Raw genomic sequence first — 26,918 nt, forward strand, 5'->3', positions numbered from 1 at the left:
CTGGAAGCTTCAAAAGGAGGGTGGTGCTTGGAATCATTGTTCTTCCTCGGTCAATCATGGTTACCTGCAAGGGAACACATGCCGTCATCATTGCCTTGCACAAAAAGGGCTTCACAGGCAAGGATATTGCTGCCAGTAAGATTGCACCTAAACCATTTATCGGATCATCAAGAACTTCAAGGAGAGCGGTTCAATTGTTGTGAAGAAGGCTTCAGGGCACCCAAGAAAGGCCCTGCAAGCGCCAGGACCGTCTCCTAAAGTTGATTCAGCTGCGAGATTAGGGCACCACCAGTACAGAGCTTGCTCAGGAATGGCAGCAGGCAGGTGTGAGTGCAGATGCACGCACAGTGAGGCAAAGACTTTTGGAGGATGGCCTGGTGTCAAGAAGGGCAGCAAAAAAGCCACTTCTCTCCAGGAAAAGCATCAGGGACAGACTGATATTCTGCAAAAGGTACAGGGATTGGACTGCTGAGGACTGGGGTAAAGTCATTTTCTCTGATGAATCCCCTTTCCGATTGTTTGTCCGCAGAAGACAAGGTGAGCGCTACCATCAATCAGTCCTGTGTCATGCCAACAGTAAAGCATCCTGAGACCATTCATGTGTGGGGTTGCTTCTCAGCCAAGGGAGTGGGCTCACTCACAATTTTGCCTAAGAACACAGCCATGAATAAAGAATGGTACCAACACATCCTCCGAGAGCAACTTCTCCCAACCATCCAGGAACAGTTTGGTGACGAACAATGCCTTTTCCAGCATGGTGGGGCACCTTGCCATAAGGCAAAAGTGATAACTAAGTGGCTCGGGGAACAAAACATCAATATTTTGGGTTCATGGCCAGGAAACTCCCCAGACCTTAATCCCATTGAGAACTTGTGGTCAATCCTCAAGAGGCGGGTGGACAAACAAAAACCCACAAAATCTGACAAACTTCAAGCATTGATTATGGAAGAATGGGCTCCCATCAGTCAGGATGTGGCCCAGAAGTTAATTGACAGCATGCCAGGGCGGATTGCAGAGGCCTTGAAAAAGAAGGGTCAACACTGCAAATATTGACTCTCTGCATCAACTTCATGTAATTGTCAATAAAAGCCTTTGACACTTATGAAATGCTTGTAAATATACTTCAGTATTCCATAGTAACATCTGACAAATATCTAAAGACACTGAAGCAGCAAACTGTGGAAATTAATATTTGAGTCATTCTCAAAACTTTTAGCCACGACTGTACACCCGAGTTAGGTTACATTGTAATGTTATTTTTGGTGTTGAGGAAAAACTGCAGAAAATAATTCACCTAGGCACAGGAGAGAGTGAGTTGCCTGATATGGGACACATTTTCAACACACTGGTATTTAGCCATGATTTTATTGATTGTAGGGCTGTAGCCACTGAATTCTGGTAGTTTTTATTTGAAAGAATAAAACCAATCAATCACAAAATTCGCTGCGGGTACAATACAGCCAATGAAAGAGCTAAACTACATGAAAAGCACAACTTCAGCTAAATATATAACTTTCTTTAAACTAAACATCAAAAATGTGATAGAAAACAATGTGCAACAATAGCAAAGACAGCTTGCAGAAAAACATAGAAAAAACAAACAACTTATTTAGGTCTATTCTAAGCATGTGTTCTGGGCCCGTATCATTAAACATTTTAGAGTAGGAGTGCTGATCTACGATCAGTTGAGCCTTCCAGTTCCTAATGAATAAGAGGGAGGATACCTGATCCTAGATCAGGACTCTTACGCAGATGTTTTGTAAACAATGGCCCAGGTTTCTCCTCTCAGGCAGCGAACACATACAGGCATCCTGCTCTCAGTCGGTGAAGACGTACAGCCGTCCGGAGGCGGTACCCCCCAGTAGAGCGTTCCTGGTGGGGTGGAAGGCTATGACTGAGAGCACGGTGGTCATCTCTGGGTCCTGGAAGGAGTGCTGGAGCTGCCCACTCTCATGGAACACCTGGATAGAAAAGGATATACTTTATTGTCCCAGAGGAGAAAATTGTCTTGGATACAAAATATATGAAACGTTACCCATACCATGCATAGCCACATAATCCATAACTTGTACATTGACCTTACACATCCTGTTAGGGGAATAGTAACACGACCTCAGATCTTACTTATTGATGTTGAGGTTCGATGATAGACGTGGGAACAAAGGAGTGCTTATACCTGGACTCTGCGAGGCCGCTGCATGCTGCCCACAACGAAGCAGTCGTCCCTCTTGGGGTCCCACATCGCCTGCAGCTTGGACAGCCAGCGCCCTGTGTACAAGTTCTGTCTGCAAAGAGGGACAAAGGAAATGGATTCATCAGCATTACACAAAGACACTATTACAAAGACTCCTGGATTTGCTGGCTGATGTCTATTGGTATAAAGCACACATACTAGAAATAACACCGGCATTGGAGAGTAAACCAATGCAAACAGAGGTTGCGGGATCTTTCCACAATGTTTTTTTTAATTCATCTTTATTTAGCCAGGAGAGATAAAACACTATTTCTCAAGAGAGACCTGGTCAGTTTCGCTTTCTAAATTTGATAGTATAATGAATTTACTGGATGGAGGTCAGTAGCGGAGCTCTGGAGGTGAGTTCCGAGGTGTCGTAAATCCTGAAAAACAAAGTAAATTTAATTGCTAAACATTTCAGGTTTCAAGTATTGGACAATAAGCTTAGTGCAACTTTTAAAACACATCATAGCACATAAGCAAATTATTTATTTGAACTTTATAGTCATTAAAAAAAAAAAAATTCTCTCTTTACATATTTTAACGTACTAACATCTTACTGTGGCATGCAGACTCACCTGATGATGTTGTCTAGGCAGGTGGTCATTACTCTGTTGCCAGTGCCAGGAGAGAAGTAGGCAATTGAGATGCTCTTTGAGTGACCATAGAGCTGGGAGACTGGCTCGCTCGACGACGCCTTCAAACATCGAGCATCGTAAATGCTCACAATACTAGAGAAAAATCAAAACATCAATATCAGTTTTAGCAACATAAGAGATAGAAAGTGGATTTTATTAATAGGACTATACTATAAGTAATCATTTTGCAAACTTGACAAAATACATAAATCACCTTATTAAACCATAGGATTGTCTCAAGGCTTGTATAGAGATTGCTTGCCATAATGACATTGGTCGACCTGATTGGCTGACATGTTGACATCGGTCGACATATTGCACATCATAGCACTGATTCCCATTTTGTACCTGTTCTCAGCCACCATGATGTACTGCTTCTGAACAGGGTGGACGTGAACACAGCGAACCGTCTTGGTATCCAGGCTATGGAGGGACTCATGAGAGGTTCTGAGTAAAAACGAGACAGACCAACATTAATAAGGCATTAGCAATAAGCTTTTGACTTATAACAGAATGGCCAGTCCTGGTACAGAGAGAAAATCAAAACGATGTTACTTTACCCTGGAGTCCGCCTGTCAACGTCTCCGTACCAGTCCCCGGTGACCAGCGTCGAACAATCATGTGACAGGAAGTCAAAGGTTCTCAAGCCATCCTTGATCCGATACACCTAGTTGGAGAAAGAACAGAGATAACGTAACAAAGACAAAACAGGGAATTTAAAATCTGATATGCGTGTTCAATTCCCACTGGGGTGACACATATGAAAATACATGCACTCACCGTTTTGTGTTGCTTTGGAAAAAACTGTTTGGTAAATGCCATATATTATCATCACTGTATTATGCATGGTACCTCATCAAAAACGTCTTTCTCCACGTCTGTGCTCCGTAGCGTCCCGTCGTAGCTGAGGGTCAACAGGTCTGTAGGATGTGACCTGGAGAACGCCATGCAGGCCACCGGCCGGACGTGGCTCAAATAGCAGCACGCCCTCATCCCCCATATCAGAGTCCTGAGGAAACAAACAGCAGCACGGCGTTGTTGTATTCACAACAACTGGGAACTCGGAAATCTCCGACTTCAGCGCGTTCAAAACAACTGGGAACTCGGGGGGGTACTAGCTCAGACTGTGATTATTTTGAACGGTCATCCAACTCGGGCCTCTTTCTTGAGCTCTGACCTGAAGATCACTGATGTCATGATTTGACCTTTTATTTTTCTGAGTTTCCAGTTGTTTTGAACACAGCAAGAGTCCTGAGGAAACAACAAACTGCAGCACGACATCACCCAAAGCAGATTCCTGAAAGAACAACAAAAACCAAATAAGCCCAGTCACACATTAACCTTACGGCATCCAGCTTCACTGTGTGTGTGTACTCACCAGGTTCCACAGCCCCACTCCACCCAACTTGTCCCCAGCAGCCATGAGCAGATGACTGCTACACGGGTGGAAGGCAACAGAGACGATACGACTCTTCACCACCTTAGCTACTCCTCCACTCTTACTCAGCTCCATGCTCTTCAGAGTACTACGGTACCTGGAAACATATCCAATGTAATGTCAGCCTGGCACAGGTTAGGGTTTTACACATCTTACCATTCAAATCAATACAGGATGTCCATCAAATACTACAAATATATACATTTGTCACAAAACGTTAAGAAAAATGGACAAATTCCTTAATAACCTGTTATGGACAGGAGTTCCGCTAGCGGAACCCCTTGCCAACAGCCAGGGCGCGAAATACAAAAAAATCTCATAATTCAATTTTCTCAAACTATTATACACCATTTTAAAAGACAATCTTCTCGTTTATCCAACCACATTGTCCGATTTCAAAAAGGCTTTACGGCGAAAGCATAACATTAGATTATGTTAGGACATCAACTTCACAAGAAAAACCACACAGCCATTTTCCAAGCAAGGAGAGGCACCACAAAAACCATAAATACAGCTAAAATTAATCACTAACCTTTGACGAGCTTCATCAGATGACACTCTCAGGACTCAATGTTACACAATACATGTATGTTTTGTTCGATAAAGTTCATATTTATATCCAAAACCCCTATTTTACATTGGCGCGTGATGTTCAGAAAATGTATTGCCTCCCAAAACTTCCGGTGAATGAGCACATCAACTTACAAAAATACTCATCATAAACGTTGATAAACTTTAAAAAGGTTATTGAAAGAATTATAGATACACTTCTCCTTAATGCAACCGCTGTGCCAGATTTTAAAATAGCTTTTCGGCGAAAGCACATTTTTCAATATTCTGAGTACAGAGCTCAGCCATCAAAGCAAGCTATACAGTTACCCGCCAAGTTCTGGAGTCAACTAAACTCAGAAATAGTATTATAAATCTTCACTTACCTTTGCTGATCTTCGTCGGAATGCACTCCCAGGACTCCCACAATAAATTTTATTTTTGTTCGAAAAACTTATGTCCAAATGCCTCCTTTTGTTCACGCGTTCAGATCACTATCCAAAGGCAAAATGAACGAGCGTAAAACCAGAGACAAAAAGTCCAAATGTTCCATTACCGTTCGTAGAAACATGTCAAACGATGTTTACAATCAATCCTTAGGGTCTTTTTAACATAAATCTTCGATAATATTCCAACCGGACAATAGCGTATTCATTACAGAGGAAAAAGATGGAGAGGCGCGCCTGTGTGCAGTAAACAACTCACTGGTCCCAGGCAGTCCACTGATTGACTGGGCTCTTATTCTCTGCCCAGTAACAGCGGAAGCATGAAACAAGGTTCTAAAGACTGTTGACATCTAGTGGAAGCCTTAGGAAGTGCAATATGACCCCACAGACACTGTAGTTTCTATAGGGATTAGATAGAAAAACTACAAGCCTCAGATTTCCCACTTCCTGGTTGGATTTTTCTCAGGTTTTTGCCTGCCATATGAGTTCTGTTATACACACAGACATCATTCAAACAGTTTTAGAAACTTCAGAGTGTTTTCTATCCAAATCTACTAATCATATGCAAATATTTGACTCTGGGCCCGAGTAGCAGGCAGTTTACTCTGGGCACGCTTTTCATCCGAACGTGAAAATACTTCCCACTATCCCTAACAGGTTTTAACATTCAAAATGAAACTCACTCTTCCAGACCCAACTCCTCCTTTTCTTCTTTGATTAAATCCTGTGGAATAAAATGTTAAAACTGTAAAAGAACAGCAAAGCTGCAAACAGTTATGCTGAACATAGGACTGAAGAGTTAGCCTGGTCCCAGATCTGTTTGTGCGGTCTTGCCAAATGTTATGGTCATTTTCATGCCCAATGAGTTGGCAAGATCGCCCAAACAGATCTGGAACCGTGCTAGAGAAAAGTAGGTCATGGTGAACAAATGTGCAACCTCTGTCCACAGCTTGAGAAGCTCAGGTGGCAGTGAACTATCCTCCTCCATGTTGATTGGCTCCATTCTAATGGGACCCTCTGGCTTCCTGGCACATTCAATCTTTAGTAAATACACATCAACATAAACAAACAAACCATTATCATGAGAAATAAAGTAGCGTTTCAAGATTAAAATGGAACAAATGTGAAAAGTAGGCTTTTCTGTGTAGTGAAGTACAATTTCTTAACATAAGAGCATATCCTATTGGTCAGTTACTCACGTCGCATTTTGCTATTGGTCAGTCACTTACTCGTTCGGCTTCATAATAAATCCTGTGTGGTTCTGGGGGCAGGGGGAGTGGCTCTGCTTCCTTCTTCTGGATTCTCAAGGACTTGGTGCGAGGAGGCAGTATCTCTGTCCAGGCTACCTTACTGTAGTGAGCCAAGACATTAGTTACATTGTGTTAGAAACAGAAATGAGCCACACTGACATTCTCTATCCAAGCTGGCCATAATAAATACATTCTGTATGCCATAAGTTACAGAAGCTCGTATGGGCCTTATGTCCTAAAGGGATTAAGTATGTATAACGGAAGCTCATTTACTTTGTACTGAGACCAAATTCGACTGACCAATGTAAGTACATACACGGTACACAGGAAACATTGAAGTAAATATTTTCAGTCATTGGTACAAATGTTGAATCTGTCATTACTTTAGTTTCTGTCTCTTGAGACCTCTCTGTGTTTTTTCTGGTTTCAAATCCTGCTTGGCCTATTGTTGAAACAATAATATGTTATTAATTTCACCACACAAGGAGTTTCAGTAAAATATGCATAAGTAGATACCATTTAAACTCTGTTCTTCAACAAACTAACCTCAAGCAGTTTTATGGAGGACAGGAACACTTGGTTTTGTCTGATATTTTCCAACCGTTCCAATTCATATATCGATAGACTTCCAGGTTGTATCTGCAATGTGAAAACAAAGAGTAAAGTGAGATCACCAACAGGATTGTAAATCCTTTGATTTTCTCTGTCCCCTATCCTCCAGGCCGGCTCGGTCCTCCCCTCCTGCTCCGTGGCTCGACGACTCACTACGAGCTCACAGAACAAGGCTCCGGGCAGCCGAGCGGAAATGGAGGAAAACTCGCCTCCCTGCGGACCTGGCATCCTTTCACTCACTCCTCTCTACATTCTCCTCTTCTGTCTCTGCTGCTAAAGCCACTTTCTACCACTCTAAATTCCAAGCATCTGCCTCTAACCCTAGGAAGCTCTTTGCTACCTTCTCCTCCCTCCTGAATCCTCCTCCCCCTCCCCCCCTCCTCCCTCTCTGCGGATGACTTCGTCAACCATTTTGAAAAGAAGGTTGACGATATCCAATCCTCGTTTGCTAAGTCAAACGACACCGCTGGTCCTGCTCACACTGCCCTACCCTGTGCTTTGACCTCTTTCTCCCCCCTCTCTCCAGATGAAATCTCGCGTCTTGTGACGGCCGGCCGCCCAACAACCTGCCCACTTGACCCTATCCCCTCCTCTCTTCTCCAGACCATTTCCGGAGACCTTCTCCCCTTCCTCACCTCGCTCATCAACTCATCCTTGACTGCTGGCTACGTCCCTTCCGTCTTCAAGAGAGCGAGAGTTGCACCCCTTCTGAAAAAAACCTACACTCGATCCCTCCGATGTCAACAACTACAGACCAGTATCCCTTCTTTCTTTTCTCTCCAAAACTCTTGAACGTGCCGTCCTTGGCCAGCTCTCCTGCTATCTCTCTCAGAATGACCTTCTTGATCCTAATCAGTCAGGTTTCAAGACTGGGCATTCAACTGAGACTGCTCTTCTCTGTGTCACGGAGGCTCTCCGCACTACTAAAGCTAACTCTCTCTCCTCTGCTCTCATCCTTCTAGACCTATCTGCTGCCTTTGATACTGTGAACCATCAGATCCTCCTCTCCACCCTCTCCGAGTTGGGCATCTCCGGCGCGGCCCACGCTTGGATTGCGTCCTACCTGACAGGTCGCTCCTACCAGGTGGCGTGGCGAGAATCTGTCTCCGCACCATGTGCTCTCACCACTGGTGTCCCCCAGGGCTCTGTTCTAGGCCCTCTCCTATTCTCGCTATACACCAAGTCACTTGGCTCTGTCATATCCTCACATGGTCTCTCCTATCATTGCTATGCAGACGACACACAATTAATCTTCTCCTTTCCCCCTTCTGATAACCAGGCGGCGAATCGCATCTCTGCATGTCTGTCAGACATATCAGTGTGGATGACGGATCACCAGCTCAAGCTGAACCTCGGCAAGACGGAGCTGCTCTTCCACCCGGGGAAGGACTGCCCGTTCCATGATCTCGCCATCATGGTTGACAACTCCCTTGTGTCCTCCTCCCAGAGTGCTAAGAACCTTGGCGTGATCCTGGACAACACCCTGTCGTTCTCCACTAACATCAAGGCGGTGACCCGATCCTGTAGGTTCATGCTCTACAACATTCGCAGAGTACGACCCTGCCTCACACAGGAAGCGGCGCAGGTCCTAATCCAGGCACTTGTCATCTCCCGTCTGGATTACTGCAACTCGCTGTTGGCTGGGCTCCCTGCCTGTGCCATTAAACCCCTACAACTCATCCAGAACGCCGCAACCCGTCTGGTGTTCAACCTTCCCAAGTTCTCTCACGTCACCCCGCTCCTCCGCTCTCTCCACTGGCTTCCAGTTGAAGCTCGCATCCGCTACAAGACCATGGTGATTGCCTACGGAGCTGTGAAGGGAACGGCACCTCCATACCTTCAGGCTCTGATCAGGCCCTACACCCAAACAAGGGCACTGCGTTCATCCACCACTGGCCTGCTGGCCCCCCTACCTCTGAGGAAGCACAGTTCCCGCTCAGCCCAGTCAAAACTGTTCGCTGCTCTGGCACCCCAATGGTGGAACAAGCTCCCTCACGACGCCAGGACAGCGGAGTCAATCACCACCTTCCGGAGACACCTGAAACCCCACCTCTTTAAGGAATATTGTAAAGTGGTTGTTCCACTGGATATCATAAGGTGAATGCACCATTTTGTAAGTCGCTCTGGATAAGAGCGTCTGCTAAATGACTTAAATGTAATGTAAATGTAATTGTATTCATTCGTGCAGTTTTCAAATGTCTCCTCTTGGACCCACAGACGTTTCACAGTATTGTTATAGCCCTGAACTATCTCACCTGATCGCCTAAACAAGGGTTGTGTCCTCTGCTCAGATGTATGCCACAACGCCTGGATCGGTATTTTACATATCAGCTAACCACATAATATGTTGTTATAGCTTTCTGGTGTCAGACGGCAGTCGATGACGTTGCATGCATCAACCAATGGTTGTGTGCCACGTCTGAGCAGGGGAACATGACCATTGGCTTGATCATTTGTTGACAATTGAACCGGGTGTGCTAGCCCAGGAATAGTTCAAATACGTGGAATACCTGGGGGTCGCCGAGGAGATGTTTGAAAACCTCTGCATTAGTCCACATGTAACATATGGGTCTACCGCAGGAGAAACCAACATCTTGACCAGTAGACCAAGAGGAAATTCACTATTGGCACTAGAACCGACTGATTTTGAAGTCGCAGGTGGGGCTACCCATCACGTGACCATGAGCAACCATGACCGACTCAAGTCTGCTACAGTCACCCCCTTTGATCTCCTGCCCCACGACAGATCGGGCCCCACGTTGGGGATAAGAACTGTTAGACCAAGAGGAAATCCCCCATTGGCCTGAAGGCTGAAATAGATGTTGATGTCGCAGTCAGGGGCTACCCATCATGTGACCTTGAGCAATCATGACCGACTCGTGTCCTCTACACATACGCCGTAGCAAACGTTTCGCAACGGAAAAGAAAAACAAGTATTTTTTATTGGACAACTTGAGGTAGTCTCTCCCTGTTTCAATATTATACAATCAGTTCTCTTCCGTTTGGTGCCTAATGAAACATGACACCTAGGTTATTTGGCCAAAATACTGTGTGTAATGAACACTTACATCCTTGTCTTCCTTCTCCTCTTTGACTTTTTAAATTCTTCCTTCCACTTTCAAAGGAAGTGCTTTTCTCTGAGACAAATTGCATTTCATTGTAAAGTACTAGCATTGCCCAGTTTTGGCCCATTATACACACAATTGAGACAAACAATCATGCATGCACACATTCATTGAACTTGCACTTTGGAATTGCATCATGGATCAGTGGTCATCATATGGGTGGACACACCTTTCTTTTCGTTCCTTGATTTTCTTTGAAGCTGGGATTTGGTACCAGTACCTCATCTGGGGTGAATTTCTTGGGTTTGCAGCACTCTTTTGCTGAATGGAGTACAGGGACACCATTCGTGATGTTCGCTGGCTTCATTTCCTGCAATTGATGTTGGGATGCATTTCAATTTAGTAATGACTTAAAACAGGTTTATAATTGATCATAAACTTAGCACAGTGGTATCTTCAGCTAGATAGCTCCGATAAGGCTGGAGGTCTGGGGAAGAATGCTAGTTAGGTGCCCAAGGAAACTTCAGGTGCACATGGGCGGGGAATTTACAATACTACAGTAATGTGACTGCATAAAAAGTAATCTCAGAACCTGGAAACATATCTCACATGAGCGCTAGCAGAGACGAAGATGGGGCATCACTAGCTTCTATAACCACAAAGTTATAATATCCGCCCATTTCTACAATTTATCTTCTTAAAATGTGATTTTAAAGCTAACCATGGACTGCTAACCTCATACCTAACCTTAGAATTATGACGGAAAGCACATTTTTGTAGCCAATTTTGACTGTGGCTGTGGAATCTGACTGGAATCCAACTTTGTGAATAAAGAAGCTAGTGGAAACCACGGATGGGCGAATAGACGGTCGTCAGTAGTTACTACAGCCACAAAGTTTTAAAGGTCAATTCACCATCATTTCAGGTAATTTAATTCTTAAAAACAAAACACATATGAATAAGATTTTCGGCTACAGAAGTGCTTTCTTATCGATCTCTACAGTTTACGTCCAAAAACAAATTATGTGAAATGACGTAAACTAATACTGAGTTACTGGCTAACATAGCTAACGAACTAGCTTCGGTCGCTGCGCACATGACGTCGATGAACCACCAAAGGCAAACCCCATTTCTGTTAAAAATTGAATAAAGGGCAGGTAGATGGTTTTTCGTGCCCAAAGTCGACCTTTAAAATCTTATTTTAAACCTAACATTAGCAGCAATGCTAACCTTAAATTAATAACAAAAAGCGAATAATTATTTTCATACATTTTTACGATATTGCCAATTCTGACTGCGCTATCTAGTGGAAACCCAAATAGTCAGCGATAGATAATCTTTGGCGCTAATCAGCTGCTTCTCGATGTCTGTTGAGGAGAGACAAATTAGATAAAACAACGCATGCTGGTCCCAGGTCTCGTGTTGGTGGTTATGGTACATTACAGTCATTGCAACCTACCATTTCATTGATCTCCACCCACCCAGGGCACCAGTCCATACATAACAAACCCAATGTTTGTACAATTAAGTTATGATTGCTTGTCACTAACGTTAGCTACAGTATATCTTACCCCATTCATAGACGCTAACTGCTTTAGCGCCTTTTAACGATATCTTCAAATGTAACCGCTGAAAACATACTGAGAAGGTTTTGCAATAGATAGCTACATATTAGCTCTTGCAAACCCTTCTCTGTGTGTAGTGTTTTCAGCCGTTACATTCGCCCACTGTTGGCTACATCCGAACTACAATTCTGATGTTATGTTTTAATGTTTAGAAACTTCAATAATCTTCGCTCTCAAAACGGTTTTCGGGAATATATGCTGATATGCCCCTTATCTTTCGTGGAGCGAGAAAGCGTCTTTCAATAAAAATACACACCTTACTGTAGCAGTTTGGAACAGATCCACAAGCTGTGTGCCTCTAGTTGACAAACTACACGTCCTCCCCAGTTAAGCTTAAACACAGGTGTTCACAGAACACTAGATAGTTAATTAGCACAATGTGGCCACCTATGTCTTCCATAAATAAGTGATATAACATGGAGATATGGCTGTGTGGGAACACTAACCCTTTGAAGGTGTGTTGTAATTTAACGTTTGTATTATTATATTTTTTTTCCTTGCCGATATGAAATATACGTTCCTTGTGTTTTCAAAAACGTACCGCAAGCCATGAGTTAATGTTTAGAGCAAGTGTTGGGGCTCTTAACAAAACACCCCCTGTCCGCAGATACTACTATCATCAATAGGAGCTAAATCAGTTACCCAAAAAACAACAACGACGACGTTTTCGTCTTTTGAGCTTCTAGTCATGAAATCTATGCAGCCTACTCAATCACTTTTTATAGCTACTGTTTACAGGCCTCCTGGGCCATATGCAGCGTTCCTCACTGAGTTCCCTGAATTCCTATCGGACCTTGTAGTCATCGCAGATAATCTTCTAATTTTTGGTGACTTTAATATTCACATGGAAAAGTCCACAGACCCACTCCAAAAGGCTTTCGGAGCCATCATCGACTCAGTGGGTTTTGTCCAACATGTCTCTGGACCGACTCACTGCCACAAGTACTAAGTCATGTTTTGTAGAGGGGTCAAATACTTATTTCCCTCATTAAAATGCAAATCAATTTATAACATTTTTGACATGCGTTTTTCTGGATTTTGTTGTTGTTGTTATTCTGTCTCTCACTGTTCAAATAAACCTACCATTAAAATTATAGACTGATCATTTCTTTGTCAGTGGGCAAATGTACAAAATCAGCAGGGGATCAAATACTTTTTTCCCCCACTGTACTTCTGCTACAGAGTACAAGTTCATTAGTTACCAGCCTCAGAAATCGGCAATTAACTGCACATCAGATTGCAGCCCAAATAAACAAATGCTACAGAGTTCAAGTAACAGACACATCTCAACATCAGAAGAGACTGTGTGAATCAGGCCTTCATGGTCGAATTGCTGCAAAGAAACCACTACTAAAGTACATCAATAAGAAGAGAGTTGCTTGGGCCAAGAAACACGAGCAATAGACATTAGACTGGTGGAAATCTGTCCTTTGGTCTGACAACTCCAAATTTGAGATTTTTGTTTCCAACCGCTGTGTCTTTGTGAGACGCAGAGTAGGTGAATGGATGATCTCCCCATGTGTGGTTCCCACTGTGAAGCATGGAGGATGAGGTGTGGGGTGCTTTGCTGGTGACACTGTCTGTGATTTATTTAGAATTCAAGGCACACTTAACCAGCATAGCTACCACAGCATTCTGCAGCGATACGCCATCCCATCTGGTTTGCGCTTAGTGGGAATTTGTTTTTCAACAGGACAATGACCCAAAACACACCTCCAGGCTGTGTAAGGGCTATTTAACCAAGAAGGAGAGTGATGGAGGTCTGCATCAGATGACCTGGCCTCCACAATCACCCGACCTCAACCCAATTGAGATGGTTTGGGATGAGTTGGACCGCAGAGTGAAGAAAAAGCACCCAACATGTGCTCAGCATATGTGGGAACTTCTTCAAGACTGTTGGAAAAGCATTCCAGATGATTACCTCATGAAGCTGGTTGAGAGAATGCCAAGAGTGTGCAAAGCTGTTATCAAGGCAAAGGGTTGCTACTTTGAAGAATCTAAAATATATTTTGATTTGTTTAACACTTTTTTTGGTTACTATATTATTCCATATGTGTTATTTCATAGTTTTTCTTCACTATTATTTTACAATGTAGAAAATAGTACAAATAAAGTATGAGTAAGTGTGTCCAAACTTTTGACTGGTACTGTATATATATTTATTTTTTTACAAAACCACAAAACTACATGCAAAAAAAGTAACCCTCAGCAGCATCAGTCTAAAATACACAAAATATGCCTAGTACAAACCTCTAAAGAAAATAACACTAACCAAAATGTCAAATCAAGAGAAGCTAAAATATTGGTGATGCTTTTGTGACAGTAGGCAACTACAGAACTAACTAGGATCTCTTACACACTCAAAACCAGAGCAATATGTTGCCACATAAGCACACGATTCAAAAACTCTCACTACCCAGTCATTGCCTACTAACTAACCATGACCAGCCACATACCATATACAGTACAAACCTTCATAATACGATAAAGTTATCATTAATTTAAAATAAGTAACTTGGAAAATGTAAAACTCACATTGTAACAGTATAACTACAGTTCTTACAAACATGTCCATGCAAATAACACGGAGATGCTCACTCCTGTCCTCTGAATGAGAAAATGTATCCTGTTTTTCCTGAGTTCTCATACTGTAGCTGAAGACTCTGACTGTGGCGTTCTCTTCTTCTCTTCTGAGTTCCCGTTACATCACACCGGGGGGAGAGGATAAGAGGAGCAGGCTGCCAGTCCACACATGTTCCTCCCTCGTTCTATTAGGAAATATCTGAGGAGGAAATACAAAATATATTTTGTAAGCTATACCAAACAAATATAAACACAACATACAACATTTTCAAAGATTCATATAAGGAAATCAATCAACTTTAAATAAATTCATTAGGCCTTAATCTATGGATTTCACATGACTGGGAATACAGATATGCATCTGTAGGTCACAGATACCTAAAAGAAAAAGTAGGGGTGTGGATCAGAAATCTGGTATCTGGTGTGACCAACATTTGCATCATGCAGCGCGACACATCTCATTCGCATAGAGTTGATCAGGCTGTTGATTGTGGCCTGTGGAATGTTGTCCCACTCCTCTACAATGGCTGTGTGAAGTTTCTGGATAATGGTGGGAACTGGAACACGCTGTCATACATGTCGATCCAGAGCATCCCAAACATGCTCAATTGGTGACATGTCTGGTGAGTATGCAGGCCATGGAAGAACTGGGACATTTTCCAGGAATTGTGTACAGATCCCTGCGACATGGGGTCATGCATTATCATGCTGAAACATGAGTTGATGGCGGCGGAAGAATGGGCCTCAGGATCTCGTCACGGTATTTCTGTGCATTCAAATTACCATTGATAAAATTAAATTGTATTTGTTGTAGCTTATGCCTGCCCATACCATAACCCCACCGCCACCATGGGGCACTCTGTTCACGTTGATATCAGCAAACCGCCCACACAATACCATACACGTGGTCTGCAGTTGTGTGGCAGGTTGGAAGTTCTGCCAAATTCTCTAAAATGATGTTGGAGGCGGTTTATGGTAGCGAAATTAACATTCAATTCTCTGGCAACAGCTCTGGACATTCCTGCAGTCAGCATGCCAATTGCACGCTCCCTCAAAACTATTACACTGAGCAAAAATACAAATGCATCTAGAGATTCTGGGTTCGAGTCCAGGCTCTGTCACAGCCGGCAGCGAACGGGAGACCCATGGGGCAGCGCACAGTTGGCCCAGTGTCGTCCGGGTTAGGGGAGGGTTTGGCCGGCAGGGATGTCCTTGTCCCATCGCGCACTAGCGACTCCTGTGGTGGGCCTGGGAGCAGTGCACGCTGACACAGTCACCAGGTGTTTGGTGTTTCCTCCGACACATTGGTGCAGCTGGCTTCCGGGTTAAGTGGGCATTGTGTCAAGAAGCAGTGCGGCTTGGTTAGGTTCTCACGGCTTTCAACCTTCGCCTCTCCCGAGTCCGTACAGGAGTTGCAGTGATGAGACAGGACTGTAACTACCAATTGGATACCACGAAATTGGGAAGAATAAGGGGTTAAAAACAATACAAATAATAATAAAAAAATAATAATAAATGCATCATGTAAAGTGTTGGTCCCATGTTTCATAAGATTAAGTAAAAAAATCCCAGAAATGTTCCATATGCACAAAAAGCTTATTTCTCTCAAATTCTGTGCACAAGTTTGTTTACATTCCTGTTAGTGAGAATTTCTCCTTTGCCAAGATAATCCATCCACCTGACAGGTGTGGCATATCAAGAAGATGATTAAGCAGAATGATCATTACACAGGTGCACCTTGTGCTGGGGAAAATAAAAGGCCACTTTTTAAAATGTGAATTTTTGTTCAGTGTAATAGTTTTGAGGGAGCGTGCAATTGGCATGCTGACTGCAGTAATGTCTATGTAATGTATATCTGTCTGTAACATTATGATTGGCTGGGTGCGCCTGGCTGCCAAATGGGTGACCTATGCCCTCCAAGGCTGCACCCCTGCCCAGTCATGTGAAATCCATAGATTAGGGCCTAATGAATTTATTTCAATTGACTTATTTCCTAATATGAACTGTAACTCAGTAAAAACATTGTCACCTCCTGACCATAGAAAGCTGTTATTTTCTATGGTAGAGTAGGTCAGGGCGTGACAGGTTTTTTTTGTAGTTTAGATTTTCTATGTTATGTTCTAGTTTTGTATTTCTGTGTTGTTTTTTTGGGGGGATGATCTCCAATTAGAGGCAGCTGGTCATCGTTGTCTCTAATTGGAGATCATACTTAAGTAGTTATTTATCCCACCTGGGTTTGTGGGAGATTGCTTTTGAGTTAGTGTATGTTGCACCTTTTTGTCACGGTTTGTTGTTTCTGTTCTTTAGTTTATTTGTATATCTTGCATAGTTTCACAGTGAAAATAAAATGTGGAATGATACACACGCTGCGCTTTGGTCCCATTCTTCAGACAGCCGTGACAAACAGAAATTGTTGCATGTTGTGTTTATACTTTTGTTCAGTATAATTTCAACCTAAAAGAAGATAGACAGCTATCTTGCAGTATACGTGTCCTACAATGTCTGGGTGTTCAATAGCTGATCTGTGTTCATGAAGCATCTATATAGTTATCATTTGTAAAAAAGGAAGTTCAACAGCACTGAATATTTTTTATTTATTTACCCATCCATTCCCCAGTTGGTGCCCCAGGAGTTTTTCACGATCCAATATGGACTGCTATTCTTTTCACCATATCCCACTGCCAGTACAGCATGGTTCACATTGTCTGTAGTGTTCTTACACGCAGTGCTAGTACAAACAAAGAATACTTTATAAAACACATGGAGGACATGTTAATTAATTGTAATAGAGGGTCAAATGTGCAGTTTGTATACCTTATGTGAACGGCAAGGAGCTTTACAGCTCATGAAAATGTTCTACTGCAACATTGTATGGCTCATAAGTACAGTCTTCTACCTTCCACACAATATTTGATAAGATTTGGAGGTTCACAATTCAATTCCCACAAAGCTCTTTAATCCTGCCACCCAACATTTATTGTGAAGTGGGAGTGATAAGGAACAACGGAGTGTACTGGGCTTACTCTCACCTGCTGTACACACCATCTTTGTAGTGGAGGAAATCATCAGTCACTTCATATCCAAAGCTGACTGGGTTCAGTCTGGCCACAGCATCAACCATGCCCTTTTCGTCATACTGTTAGAGGGGGGAAGACAGAACAACATATTAATTGCTGACCAAGAAAACAATGTTTAGGACAGATGCAGAGGTTGTAAAACGTTTAGTTTTAGTCTCTCACACTTGTTATGTTGACAACATCTTTCACGAAGGCAGCTGCCAACTCGGGCTTGAAATTGCAAGACCCATCCTAAAAAAAGTAGTTGGGATAAAGAAGTATATAGTGAGTAATCCAAACAAGTGAGTCATAAGGATTAAATACAAGTGTTATTAACGTTTTCCTTTTTTACACTAAGAACAATTTATAAATAAATACATGTTCCGTGTAAGGATAGTCATCTTTGGTCATGAGTCCGTTGTTGTATTTAACATACTCAAACGCCTGCCTTGGGAGTCCCCTGAAACCAATACATTACAGTATCTGAATGCTGTTTTTGTAGACAGATAGCTACAGTATGTATCAGGAGGCATAGAAGTCACATGCAGGACAGGAGTGATAAGCTCATGTGATTTTAAGATGGTACTGAAGGCCCACCAACCCCATACATCCATGATTGTTGAAGTCTTGAGCACAGTCCACCAGTTGCTGCTCAGACTGGAAAATATAGGATGATAACTCACAGATAAGGCTATTACCAACAACCATTCAACAACCAATTCAACTACAGTAACCCATTTCTTTCTATTGTACCGCTTCATACGAAACCATACAGGGGAACATAGTAGGTTGACTGCCAAAAACATTGTGAAACAGTGTGACACCGTAGAAAATACAAGAGAAATAGAGCTAGTTCTCACCAGAACTGGGAGTTTTCCAGTAGCTATAGCCGTCACAGACTCAAGACAGCCGGTAGTGGAGAAGGTCCAGCAGCTTCCACAGTGACCCTTAGGACACAACAATAGCACACTGACTCAACATGATATCAACACAGCGCAGTCATAAATGTATAGCCGCTTTTATCTTTTTCACTCGCCCGCAAACAGCCAATCCATCAGAAAATGACTTGGTCATGTTGTTGTGAATATACACTGAGTACAAATATTATGAACACCTGCTCTTTCCATGACAGACTGACCAGGTGAATCCAGGTCAAAACTTTGATCCCTTATTGATGTCACTTGTAAAATCCACTTCAATCAGTGTAGATGAAGGGCAGGAGACAGGTTAAAGATGGATTTTTAAGCCTTGAGACATGGATTGTATATGTGTACCATTCGGAAGGTGGATTGGCAAGACAAAAGATTGAAGTTCCTTTGAATGGGGTATGGTGTCACGCTCAACAGTTTCCCATGTGTATCAAGAATGGTCCACCACCCAAAGGACATTCAGCCAGCTTGACACAACTGTGGGAACCATTGGAGTCAACATGGGCCAGCATCCCTGTGAAACGCTTTCGACACCTTGTAGAGTCCATGCCCCGATGAATTGAGGCTGTTCTGAGGGCAAAACAGGGGGGGTGCAACTCAATATTAGGAAGGTGTTCTTAATGTTTTGTACACTCAGTATATTTTGCCTATGAGGGAAACGTAGTACCTGATATTTGACAGGTGACACATAGTTAGCCTTCTCTCTCCAGTCCACAGAACCAGGATATGGCCCATGGCTGCTGATGTGACTCTTTGGTGGCAGAGCAGTTCTGATGAAGATAAATGTAAGAACAGTTACTATTGATTAGGCTATCTCATATCAGGGAAGCTCGTAGACTTATAATTGGGGTTAACTACAGGATCACATTTTAGTAATTACATTTCACAGCTGTACCTGAGGTTCTGTCAGGAGGAAAGTCTTCCTGAACTCTGCAAAGCTCATGTCAGAAAACTGATTCAGTCCCACTGGGAAAAGGAAAGTTACAACATGTCAGAAAACTGATTCAGTCCCACTGGGAAAAGGAAAGGACTCCATCCTAGCTGGAGGGGTGCTCTCATCTTATCTACGAACATAGACAGGGCTCTAACTCCTCTAGCTCCACAATGAAATAGGGTGCAGGCCAGGCAGCAGGCTGTTAGCCAGCCTGCCAGCTTAGTGGAGTCTGCCACTAGCACAGTCAGCGTAGTCAGCTCAGCTTTCCCCATTGAGACCGTGTCTGTGCCTCGATCTAGGTTGGGCAAAATTAAAAATGGCGGTGTTCACTTTAGCAATCTCGCTAGTATAAAGACCTCCTCCATTCCTGCCATTATTGAAAGAGATTGTGATATCTCACATCTCAAAATAGGGCTACTTAATGTTAGATCCCTCACTTCCAAGGCAGTTATAGTCAATGAACTAATCACTGATCATAATCTTGATGTGATTGGCCTGACTGAAACATGGCTTAAGCCTGATGAATTTACTGTGTTAAATGAGGCCTCACCCCCTGGTTACACTAGTGACCATACCCCCCGTGCAAAGGCGGAGGTGTTGCTAACATTTACGATAGCAAATTTCAATTTACAAAAAAAAAAAACAATGAACGTTTTCGTCTTTTGAGCTTCTAGTCATGAAATCTATGCAGCCTACTCACTCACTTTTTATAGCTACTGTTTACAGGCCTCCTGGGCCATATGCAGTGTTCCTCACTGAGTTCCCTGAATTCCTATCGGATCTTGTAGTCATAGCAGATAATATTCCAATTTTTGGTGACTTTAACATTCACATGGAAAAGTCCACAGACCCACTCCAAAAGGCTTTCGGAGCCATCATCGACTCAGTGGGTTTTGTCCAACATGTCTCTGGACCTACTCACTGCCACAGTCATACTCTGGACCTAGTTTTGTCCCATGGAATAAATGTTGTGGATCTTAATGTTTTTCCTCATAATCCTGGATTATCGGACCACCATTTTATTGCGTTTGCAATCGCAACAAATAATCTGCTCAGACCCCAACCAAGGAGCATTAAAAGTCGTGTTATAAATTCTCAGACAACCCAAAGATTCCTTGATGCCCTTCCAGACTCCCTCTGCCTACCCAAGGACGTCAGAGGACAAAAATCAGTTAACCACCTAACCGAGGAACTCAATTTAACCTTGCGCAATACCCTAGATGCAGTTGCACCCCTAAAAATTTAAAACATCTGTCATAAGAAACTAGCTCCCTGGTATACAGAAAATACACAAGCTTTGAAGCAAGCTTCCAGAAAATTGGAACGGAAATGGCGCCACACCAAACTGGAAGTCTTCCGACTAGCTTGGAAAGACAGTACTGTGCAGTATCGAAGAGCCCTCACTGCTGCTCGATCATCCTATTTTTCCAACTTAATTGAGGAAAATAAGAACAATCAGAAATGTCTTTTTGATACTGTCGCAAAGCTAACTAAAAAGCAGCCTTCGCAAATGGAGGATGGCTTTCACTTCAGCAGTAATAAATTTATGAACTTCTTTGAGGAAAAGATCATGATCATTAGAAAGCAAATTACGGACTCCTCTTTAAATCTGGGTATTCCTCCAAAGCTCCATTGTCCTGAGTCTACACAACTCTGCCAGGACCTAGGATCAAGGGAGATACTAAAGTGTTTTAGTACTATATCTCTTGACACAATGATGAAAATAATCATGGCCTCCAAACCCTCAAGCTGCATACTGGACCCTATTCCAACTAAACTACTGAAAGAGCTGCTTCCTGTGCTTGGCCCTCCTATGTTGAAAATAATAAACGGCTCTCTATCCACCGGATGTGTACCAAGCTCACTAAAAGTGGCAGTAATAAAGCCTCTCTTGAAAAAGCCGAATCTTGACCCAGAAATTATAAAAAAAACTATCGGCCTATATCGAATCTTCCATTCCTCTCAAAAATTTTAGAAAAAGCTGTTGCACAGCAACTCACTGCCTTCCTGAAGACAAACAATGTATACGAAACGCTTCAGTCTGGTTTTAGACCCCATCATAGCACTGAGACTGCACTTGTGAAGGTGGTAAATGACCTTTTAATGACGTCAGACCGAGGCTCTGCATCTGTCCTCGTGCTCCTAGATCTTAGTGCCGCTTTTGATACCATCGATCACCACATTTTTTTGGAGAGATTGGAAACCCAAATTGGTCTACATGGACATGTTCTGGCCTGGTTTAGATCTTATCTGTCGGAAAGATATCAGTTTGTCTCTGTGAATGGTTTGTCCTCTGACAAATCAATTGTAAATTTCGGTGTTCCTCAAGGTTCCGTTTTAGGACCACTATTGTTTTCACTATATATTTTACCTCTTGGGGATGTCATTCAAAAACATAATGTTAAATTTCACTGCTATGCGGACGACACACAGCTGTACATTTCAATGAAACATGGTGAAGCCCCAAAATTGCCCTCGCTAGAAGCCTGTGTTTCAGACATAAAGAAGTGGATGGCTGCAAACTTTCTACTTTTAAACTCAGACAAAACAGAGATGCTTGTTCTAGGTCCCAAGAAACAAAGAGATCTTCTGTTGAATCTGACAATTAATCTGGATGGTTGTACAGTCGTCTCAAATAAAACTGTGAAGGACCTCGGCGTTACTCTGGACCCTGATCTCTCTTTTGAAGAACATATCAAGACTGTTTCAAGGACAGCTTTTTTCCATCTACGTAACATTGCAAAAATCAGAAACTTTCTGTCCAAAAATTAATCCATGCTTTTGTTACTTCTAGGCTGGACTACTGCAATGCTCTACTTCCCGGCTACGCGGATAAAGCACTAAACAAACTTCAGTTAGTGCTAAATACGGCTGCTAGAATCTTGACTAGAACCAAAAAAAATGTATCATATTACTCCAGTGCTAGCCTCCCTTCACTGGCTTCCTGTTAAGGCAAGGGCTGATTTCAAGGTTTTACTGCTAACCTACAAAGCATTACATGGGCTTGCTCCTACCTATCTTTCCGATTTGGTCCTGCCGTACATACCTACACGTACGCTACGGTCACAAGACGCAGGCCTCCTAATTGTCCCTAGAATTTCTAAGCAAACGGCTGGAGGTAGGGCTTTCTCCTATAGAGCTCCATTTTTATGGAATGGTCTGCCTACCAATGTGAGAGACGCAGACTCAGTCTCAACCTTTAAGTCTTTACTGCAGACTTATCTCTTCAGTAGGTCCTATGATTAAGTATAGTCTGGCCCAGGAGTGTGAAGGTGAACGGAAAGGCTGGAGCAACGAACCGCCCTTGCTGTCTCTACCTTGCCGGTTCCCCTGTTTCCACTGGGATTCTCTGCCTCTAACCCTTTTACAGGGTCTGAGTCACTGGCTTACTGGCGTTCTTCCATGCCGTCCATGGGAGGGGTGCGTCACTTGAGTGGGTTGAGTCACTGACGTGGTCTTCCTGTCTGGGTTGGCGCCCCCCCTTGGGTTGTGCCATGGCGGAGATCGTTGTGGGCTATACTCGGCCTTGTCTTAGGACGGTAAGTTGGTGGTTGGAGACATCCCTCTAGTGGTGTGGGGGCTGTGCTTTGGCAAAGTGGGTGGGGTTATATCCTGCCTGTTTGGCCCTGTCCGGGGTATCATCGGATGGGGCCACAGTGTCTTCTGATCCCTCCTGTCTCAGCCTCCAGTATTTATGCTGCAGTAGTTTATGTGTCGGGGGGCTAGGGTCAGTCTGTTACATCTGGAGTATTTCTCTTGTCTAATCCGGTGTCCTGTGTGAATTTAAATATGCTCTCTCTAATTCTCTCTTTCTGTCTTTCTCTCGGAGGACCTGAGCCCTAGGACCATGCCTCAGGACTACCTGGTATGATGACTCCTTGCTGTCCCCAGTCCACCTGGCCGTGCTGCTGCTCCAGTTTCAACTATTCTGCCTGAGGCTATGGAACCCTGACCTGTTCACCGGACGTGCTTGTTGCACCCTCGACAACTACTATGATTATTATTATTTGACCATAGTGGTCATTTATGAACATTTTAACATCTTGACCATGTTCTGTTATAATATCCACCCTGCACAGCCAGAAGAGGACTGGCCACCCCTCATAGCCTGGTTCCTCTCTAGGTTTCTTCCTAGGTTTTTGGCCTTTCTAGGGAGTTTTTCCTAGGGAGTTTTTCATAGCCACCGTGCTTCTTTCACATGCATTGCTTGCTGTTTGGGGTTTTAGGCTGGGTTTCTGTACAGCACTTTGAGATATCAGCTGATGTACGAAGGGCTATATAAATACATTTGATTTGATTTGATTCAGTCCCACTGGGAAAAGGAAAGTTACAACATGTCAGAAACTGATTCAGTCCCACTGGGAAAAGGAAAGTTACAACATGTCAGAAACTGATTCAGTCCCACTGGGAAAAGGAAAGTTACAACATGTCAGAAAACTGATTCAGAAAAGGAAAGTTACAAGAGTGGTAAGATATCATACTTGTACGTATATAAAGCTATATTATGAATACATTGGGAGTTAAGTTGTGACTGGGAAAACAGGAAGAAATTGACAAATAATTTCAAATAAATAAATGCATAGCCTACTTGAGAATGTGTGCTTCCCTGCATTATGATAGTCGATTCTCCTCTTATGCCTAGTGAAGATGTCCAGGCGATGGTAGTACTCCTCCAGATCATAGACTTTATTATACTGTAATAACAAAAACAGGTATAGGCAGTCAGTCAACAAAAGATGACAGCCTCATACTGACAAGCAAATACATTTGAGGAAGGTCTTGGCCTACTGCTTTAATTTGTTACAGGAAGGAACAAGATGACTGTGTGTACAGTAACTCTGGTATGTAGGCTGCTGTATGTCATCTGCTTTCCTAAAAAATAACACGTGATGGATTTACATTACAGCCTTCACAGTTTCACATACCTGTAACATCCATTGTTTGAAGTGATATTCCTCTTTAAAAAAAGAAATTAAAAAAGAATACAAACACAAACACGATCAGTTAGACCTATGATTTTGATGGTCACATTGTTACAAGTTTGAAACGGTCACTTTTTTGTGCAATGGAAACATTGTAGGCTATAGCATGTGTCACTGTTGTTTCACTGCTGCATGTCTTATGCAATGTAATAGTTTCTCCCATTCTTCCAATTTGTAAGTCGCTCTGGATAAGAGCGTCTGCTAAATGACTTAAATGTAAAATGTTAAATGTAATACGCTATAAATCAAATCAAAGTTTATTTGTCACGTGTGCCGAATACAACAGGTGTAGACCTTACAGTGAAATGCTTACTTACAGGCTCTAACCAATAGTGTAATAAAAGGTATTATGTAAACAATAGGTTAGTAAAGAAAGAAAACAACAGTAAAAAGACAGGCTATATACAGTAGCGAGGCTATAAAAGTAGCGAGGCTACATACAGACACCGGTTAGTCAGGCTGATTGAGGTAGTATGTAGATATGGTTAAAGTGACTATGCATATATGATGAACAGAGAGTAGCAGTAGCGTAAAAAGAGGGGTTGGCGGGTGGTGGGACACAATGCAGATAGCCCGGTTAGCCAATGTGCGGGAGCACTGGTTGGTTGGGCCAATTGAGGTAGTATGTACATGAATGTATAGTTAAAGTGACGGGTTAAAGTGAGGCTATTCATTTGGGTAGCCTAATGATGATCTTTATTTTTTCATTAGGCTTATTAAATACAGTCTGGTCAACTGCCCAGATCAAGATCAGAAACATAATTTGTGGAGTTAACGGTCCACACAAAACCCGCTTTCATCTGCATTGCACTGCATGGCTTGTTGCACTTGACATTTAGTTAGTTTCTTCCTCCACACGTCGATGGGTGCGTCCAAATGGGATGCGGGATATCAACAACAAACAGATTAGGGGAGTTATGCTTACCTTCAGGTAAAAACAAGGGTGTTAAACTGGCTAAATGCAAAAAAGCAAGAATAAAAGCAACAGTATACAGCGCCATACTTCCGCGTGTTTTTCGCAACCAATGCATCACATGACTTGAGTGTCCCATCCATTTAATTCATGTGTCCTTGTGGCAGGGTCGGTTATCAAAGTTTTTGTAAGTACCATAATATGCCTAATTTCCCACCCCACATCAAAATAATTAACATCAAAGTCAATAAAGTGTGCACTTACTGAGAAGATAAAAATACAATTGCAAGTATCACAGACTTATTAAAGGCCCAGTGCATTCAAAATTACCATTTAATGGACAACTATTCCAGTCTGGTAATTAATTGTTACCCAATTATTTAATATTTATATAAAACGTCTATATCGGGCCTTTAAAATTGTAGATTAGAACTTTACACACCTTTATACCCTGCCACACATTCATATCTTTTAGGCAGTTAAAATAAAGACTATTGTTATACAACCGTATTGATTATTCAAAATTCACAGTCCACAGCCCAGAACATAATGAATCTCTAACTCTGTGTGTGTCCTTCTGTCAGTCCTTTCTTAGGGTCAATGATGAATCATTTAAAATGGAAAATTATTGCTTGCAGAATTTGAATTTTATTTTTAATGAAAATGTCATATTCAGCTCATATGGTTTCAACTTTTTAAACTTGGCCACAAGAGGACCGTGCACTCCTTATAAATCAGAGCCTGCTATGAGAGATCAGTCCTGTAGATGGCAGTATAATATCACTGCAAAACTGATATGATGGAACTGAAAAGAGCAACGGTGTCTTCTGCAACAGAGCCACTCCCAATTACGTATTCATATTAACATTGCTCTTCTCTCACCAACTCGGCTGTGGAGTGGGAGGTAATTGTGTTAGTGCAGAACCCTAGATAGTCAGTCATTATCACCTCTTCAAATATGGTGAGCTACAGGTAAACAGTGCCTTCGTAAAGTATTCAGACCCCTTGATTTTTCCCACATTTTGTTACGTTACAGCCTTATTCTAAAATGGATTAAAAAAATACAAATCATCAACCTGCACACAATACCGCATAATGACATCGCAAAAATAGGCTTTTAGACATTTTTGCTAATTTATAAAAAAAATGTACATCTTCATTATGACATTTACATAAGTATTCAGACCCTTTACTCAGCACTTTGTTGAAGCACCTTTGGCAGCGATTACAGTCTCGAGTCTTCTTGGGTATGACGCTACAAGCTTGGCACACCTGTATTTGGGGAGTTTCTCCCATTCTTCTCTGCAGATCCTCTCAAACTCTGTCAGGTTGGATGGGGAGTGTCGGTGCACAGCTATTTTTCAGGTCTCTCCAGAGATGTACGATGGGGTTAAAGTCTGAGCTCTGGCTGGGCCACCCAAGGACATTCAGAGAACTGTCCTGAAGCCACTCCTGCGTTGTCTTGGCTGTGTTCTTAGGGTCATTGACCTGTTGGAAGCTGAACCTTCACCCCAGTCTGAGGTCCAGAGCAGTCTGGAGCAAGTTTTCATCAAGGATCTCTCTGTACTTTGTTCCGTTCATCTTTCCCTCAAACCTGACTAGTCTCCCAGTCCCTGCCTCTGAAAAACATCCCCACAGCATGATGCTTTCACCACCATGCTTCTC

The 26,918-nt window shown here is 42.7% G+C and overlaps 1 protein-coding gene, 1 long non-coding RNA gene and 1 pseudogene across 2 annotated transcripts; all 3 read right to left on the minus strand.

Annotated features, from left to right (window-relative positions):
* Positions 1-1,790: 1,790 nt before the first annotated feature.
* On the minus strand, positions 1,791-4,384 carry LOC106594158 (WD repeat-containing protein 76-like). The gene is given in 9 exon segments (XM_014185529.2): positions 1,791-1,961; positions 2,177-2,285; positions 2,563-2,616; positions 2,812-2,964; positions 3,220-3,318; positions 3,432-3,538; positions 3,724-3,835; positions 3,837-3,880; positions 4,250-4,384. Coding segments are annotated over 9 exon segments (957 nt in total). The 3' UTR covers positions 1,791-1,817.
* Positions 4,385-6,608: 2,224 nt separating this feature from the next.
* LOC106594159 (uncharacterized) lies at positions 6,609-10,599 on the minus strand. Its single transcript, XR_006762248.1, has 4 exons — positions 10,461-10,599; positions 7,101-7,193; positions 6,938-6,996; positions 6,609-6,654 (listed from the first exon to the last, which is right to left on the minus strand). It is a non-coding gene; the product is annotated as an uncharacterized lncRNA (long non-coding RNA).
* Positions 10,600-14,056: 3,457 nt separating this feature from the next.
* On the minus strand, positions 14,057-25,379 carry LOC106587715 (pro-cathepsin H-like; annotated as a pseudogene).
* Positions 25,380-26,918: the final 1,539 nt, after the last annotated feature.

Source organism: Salmo salar, chromosome ssa26, assembly GCF_905237065.1.
Source record: "Salmo salar chromosome ssa26, Ssal_v3.1, whole genome shotgun sequence".
Classification (NCBI taxonomy): Eukaryota; Metazoa; Chordata; class Actinopteri; order Salmoniformes; family Salmonidae; genus Salmo; species Salmo salar.